At 30.5% G+C, this 5,229-nt stretch overlaps 1 protein-coding gene across 1 annotated transcript; it reads right to left on the bottom strand.

Annotated features, from left to right (window-relative positions):
• Positions 1-1,711: 1,711 nt before the first annotated feature.
• LOC136223179 (histone H3.2-like) lies at positions 1,712-2,309 on the bottom strand. The gene has a single exon (XM_066011052.1). The coding sequence runs from the start codon at positions 2,244-2,246 to the stop codon at positions 1,836-1,838; it is 411 nt and encodes a 136-aa protein (XP_065867124.1). The 5' UTR covers positions 2,247-2,309; the 3' UTR covers positions 1,712-1,835.
• Positions 2,310-5,229: the final 2,920 nt, after the last annotated feature.

Raw genomic sequence — 5,229 nt, 5'->3', positions numbered from 1 at the left:
ATCCCATGTCACTATCTAATAAGCAAATAAGGATGCAGATTTTGATAAGTTTGAATGTGTAAAAAGTCCAAAGAATTAAAGAACAACTAGGTTCATGCTAATAAGCAATGTTATCAAGTCCGGACCGGCCGGTGGGACCTGTTTGACCGGGAACCGGTAGGCAGTCCGGTCTGAACTTGTCTGGGTTGATGAACCCTTTAAAAACTGGTGTGAACCGGATATGGGTCAGTTCGATCGGTGGTTAAACCGGAAACCGGTCAATCCGGTTCACCCCGGTTGTAACTTAAAAAAAATTAAGAAAAAAAATTTAATGGAAAGAAAAGAAAATATAATTTAAGGAAAAAAAATTTAATGGAAAGAAAAAGGAAATGATATTTAATTTAAGAGGAAAAAATTTAAAAAAGAAAAAGAGATAAAATCTAGCAAAAGGAGCATCGCCCACGTCGCGTGGGTGCGCCCCTAACCCGATGGTGGAACGACTGCACCCTGCGCGTGAGAGAGCATTTCCCTTAGTAATTACTTAAAGGCTTGTAAAAGTCATTTACTTATAAACTACAGTTAACATTCTCATTTCTTTCCTATGTAGTATAAGAATGGTTAGTTTATTTTTATCTTCTTTTAAAGCATTTTAAGTGATTCACTTTAAGCGTCAATTTCTCATTCATCACTTGTCCGTTTTGAGTTTATAATATATCGTTAAAAAGACCGAATGTCATAGAATACGTTTACATATTTCAAGTTATTCTAAATTCTATTTATCCGTTATATATTTAAGTCTCAAATTGACAAAAAAATAACAAATCAATGTTGTTTATAATTTGTTTTGGATATATATAATTTATAAAAATAATTTTAAATTAATTATATATATTTAATATATATAAATATTATTGATTTATTTATTATTTCATCCAGTTCGATCAATCCGAACCATCCGTCCGACCAAATGACCCGTGATCCAATCACCAATCCGGTTTGATATCCGATCCAGTTCTGATAACATTGCTAATAAGATTAATTTATAGTCTTAAATCAAGTTTGAGTATCAATTTGGCCATATGAAATTTTTTACTATAGTCATTGTCTATTGGAATTTGCCAATATAACTTGGACTTTGCCAATATAAATATAATAATTGTGTAGTTTCTTTTTTTACACCAATCACTCCCAATGAAATTGTATAATTCTCTTTTTTAATTAGTTGAGTCCATTACACTCAATCCACTGTAAAAATTCTCTTAACCATACACATGTAAACTTGAGTAACTAATGCATATAAAATAATTGACATGTATTATTTTAACCTAATTTGATATCAAATGTCAAATTAAATAGTTAAATTGATACCAAATTGAATATTAAACTATAGTGCTCTTATTAGCCATCTTGAAGTTTCAAATTGGTCCCTTCATTTTTAGGGCTTGGTGGGAAATTATCTTCTGTTTCATTATTTGCATCTTAAATGTTTCCCGCCATTGACAGAAATGCTAACGTGCGCGTGCTTTTCTTTTTACATCCACGGATTAATGGAAATCACAATGATGTGCTATTATCTCATAAACGAAGCAAAACATGGAAAAAAGGCTGAGGAAACTCTGGCGTATGGAAAAAAGGCTGATGAAACGTTGTCGTTTTAAGTATGCCCTTCTTCCAAAACCGCACATATATGATTCTTAACAAAATGTAAACCCAGAAGAAAAGAAAAAACCAGTAAACAGAAACAACATTCGAAATTTCGCCATTAATTCAAAGATTTACATAGCTAATTAAACTAATCCAAAACTCAAAATACAGAAATTAAATTGAAAGCATAAATATATGAGAAACAGAAACAATTAAGCCCTCTCACCCCTAATCCTACGGGCTAATTGCATATCTTTGGGCATAATAGTGACTCTCTTGGCATGAATAGCGCATAGATTAGTGTCCTCGAAGAGTCCAACCAAGTATGCCTCTGAAGCTTCTTGAAGAGCCGCTACAGCGCTGCTTTGGAACCTCAGATCCGTCTTAAAATCCTGAGCAATTTCCCTCACCAGCCTTTGGAAGGGAAGCTTCCTGATCAGCAGCTCAGTGCTCTTCTGGTACTTCCTAATCTCTCGCAGAGCCACTGTTCCGGGCCTGAAACGATGTGGCTTCTTCACTCCTCCGGTTGCCGGAGCTGATTTGCGGGCTGCCTTGGTCGCTAGCTGCTTACGAGGAGCCTTTCCTCCGGTGGATTTCCTTGCTGTTTGCTTAGTTCGAGCCATTGAAGGAGTTTTTAGAAATTGGGAAGCTGATTCAGAGATTGTTGACTGGAAATGAGGAATTGGATGGGTATTTATGACTGAAGTGGAGAGGAAAGGGAGGGAAGCGAAAAGCAATTTACACTCTCACAGATTTGATTGGGTAAATTGCAGGCGTTGGATCGTTACGCTATCGACGGTCATAAATCTTCATCTTATAAATCACGCGGATTGCAATCCGTGTGCGATGTGAAATGCCCAATCAAATTCATTTTTTTATGCCGTATATTGAAACTTGTTTTTTTTTAAGTATATTCGTTTATAAATAATTATTTTATTAAAAGTTTATAAATAATTATACGCGAAATTATGGGTGTATAAGAAATTATTGGGTTAATACATTATTAAGCCTTCTAAACTTTTCTAAAATAATTAATTGACCCTCTCAATTTTTAAAGTGTTCCGATAGCTCACTTACTTTGTATAAAATGTTCATTTTAGTTTTCTGAACTTACGCAAAATGTAATCAATTGATAACTCGAATGCAAAATAGTTTGTTAAATGAGGAAGATGTGTTGCACGCGTCTTTAAAAAAAAAGGTAAAACAACCACGATCGGGGTATTCAGCTCTAATACTATAGAAGACAATTATAGTTGAGCAAGTAATAACTTTCTTTTTAATCTATTTTTGAATTATGTCAAAACTTGCATAAAATGCATGGAATACATCTTCCGCATATAACTTATTTTTTTTGTAACCGAGTGATCAATTGATTACATTTTACACAAGTTCATGAGACTAACTGAATATTTTATGCAAGTTAAGGGGGCTATCGAGACACTTTGAGAGTTCAGGGATCAATCAACCTTTTTGGACAAGTTCATGGGACAAATAACAATTATTTTAAAGATCAAGTCTTTTAACAATTATTTTTCCAAATTGAGCCTTTTATCATTGATTTTATTATGGATTCGGCATTTATTTAACTTTTCCGTCAAGTTTGGGCGACACACATTGTTAGAACGATTTGGATTATTGATATGAATAAATAAAAATAAGAGTTTATTGACTAGAGAGTAAAAAGTAACAAGAAATTACAAAAATTAATTTCTAATAGGTTCTTCCGAACTCGATTTTCTTCTCTCCCATTTATAGATTTTCAGTATTATAATCGTCAAATCGATCTTGTACCCTCCCAAACTCGACAGAAAAATTAAAATAAGGGTTAAATTCATAACAAAATCAATGATTAATATCGAAATATAATTGATCATGAATTTGATTTTTAAAACATGTAAAGTTTAAAAATTTAATTATAGTTTTTGCCTGAAATAATCAATTCTAATGGGTTGGGTTGGATTGGTTTTTATTTAAAAAAAAATTATGTCTTTTTATCCTTTGCTATATTTTTTTTATTTAAAAACAATTTGATTACAAAATATTAAAAGTAAAAATATGTTACTAATCCCTATTTATTTAATGAATAGGTTAGCTAGTGGGTTAGTCAGGTTAATCTATTTAACTAGTTTAATAATTTGTGACGAAACTAATAAAAACAATTCAAAAAATAAAACTAATAAATACTCATACAATAGTGTGCTTAGCATATATATCCTTGGAACATTTGATTCAAATTTTGGAATTAGAATTTTACGTAATCAGAATCGGAATGATTATTTATTTTTTTTATATGGTTTAATCCGAAATCGGAATTGGATTACTTTTAAGGTGTTTGGTTCAAATTTCGGAATTAGGATCAAATCGAAATGAGATAAAATAAAAATTTCTTAAATTTTAATAGATAAATAATATATGAAAACCATTAACCATAAGTTAACCAAAAAAAATTAATTATAAAAATATATATTTTTTTTATTTTAGGATACATGAGTTAGTTGTTTGAATTAGGTTGTTATAGTATATAATCTATTAAACGAAATTGTCTGTTTCCTTTTTGTTTTTTTTTTTTGTTTTTTTGTTATTAAATTTACAAGAGAATTAGAATCATATTTGAATAGAAAGGATGACAGTAATGACTTGAATGTCATTATTAAAATTGTAAAATCAAACATTAACCAATGTATGGTTAATCAACTATTGTGATTTCATTCCCTAACAAAGATATGTCTTGTTGATAAAAAGATCTTGTTTTTCTAAAAAAATACAAAAATCTTGTCAATATCAATTTAAATGTTCAAACAAATAATATGGGCTAATATATTTTTTGGCTCCTAAATTTGGCCAAAAACTTCAATTGGCTCTCAAACTTTCAAAACTTTTAAATGATCTCATATTCTTATCTAATTGTATTCAATAACTCATATATATGAATAGAATTTATTGGATCTAAGAGATGAGAGACACACTCCACCACGTTTCAAAATATTTGTCACGTGTTAAAAAGAAAATGGCAAATAGACAAATACTTGGAAACTTTTAAAAGTTTGCGGAAAGATTGAAGTTTTGGAGTTATTAAATACAATTAGATAAGAATCGAGAATTAAACTTTCGCCCGTATGCATGCCAAACTAAAATCGTTTACTAAATTTACCCACCCATTATCCTAAACAGTAGTTAATACATAATTGCTACGTGGCGAGCAATTTTACAACCCCGTATATATAAAAAAAAATTACACTATTTTGCACTTTCAATTTCAATATTCCAACAATAAAAGGGTAAAATTACCTATAGTAGGGATGATTCCGATAGTTAAAAGGGTCGGGCCTATCTCCGCCCATAATCCTAAATTAAAATTTAATTTAGGGATACTAAATTAAACTAAACAATCAAAACACTAATACTACCCTTGAAAAAACACATTAAATTCAAAACACTAAATTATCAATTAATATTTTGAGTACCAACCCTAATCATGGAATTTAAGAACCAAAACACACTTAAAGAAAAACTTAAAACCAGAAACAAAGTTCAATTATGTTTTGCTTAGCAGCAAAACATGAGATTCATAAACTAAATTATGACTAATTAACTAGAATAAATATT

The sequence above is a fragment of the Euphorbia lathyris genome, chromosome 3, assembly GCF_963576675.1.
Source record: "Euphorbia lathyris chromosome 3, ddEupLath1.1, whole genome shotgun sequence".
NCBI lineage: Eukaryota > Viridiplantae > Streptophyta > Magnoliopsida > Malpighiales > Euphorbiaceae > Euphorbia > Euphorbia lathyris.
This window is presented reverse-complemented; position numbering and strand designations above follow the sequence as displayed.

Coding starts and splice junctions, on each gene's coding strand:
- LOC136223179 (XM_066011052.1), bottom strand. CDS start 2,246: ATGGCTCGAACTAAGCAAACAGCAAGGAAATCCACCGGAGGAAAGGCT.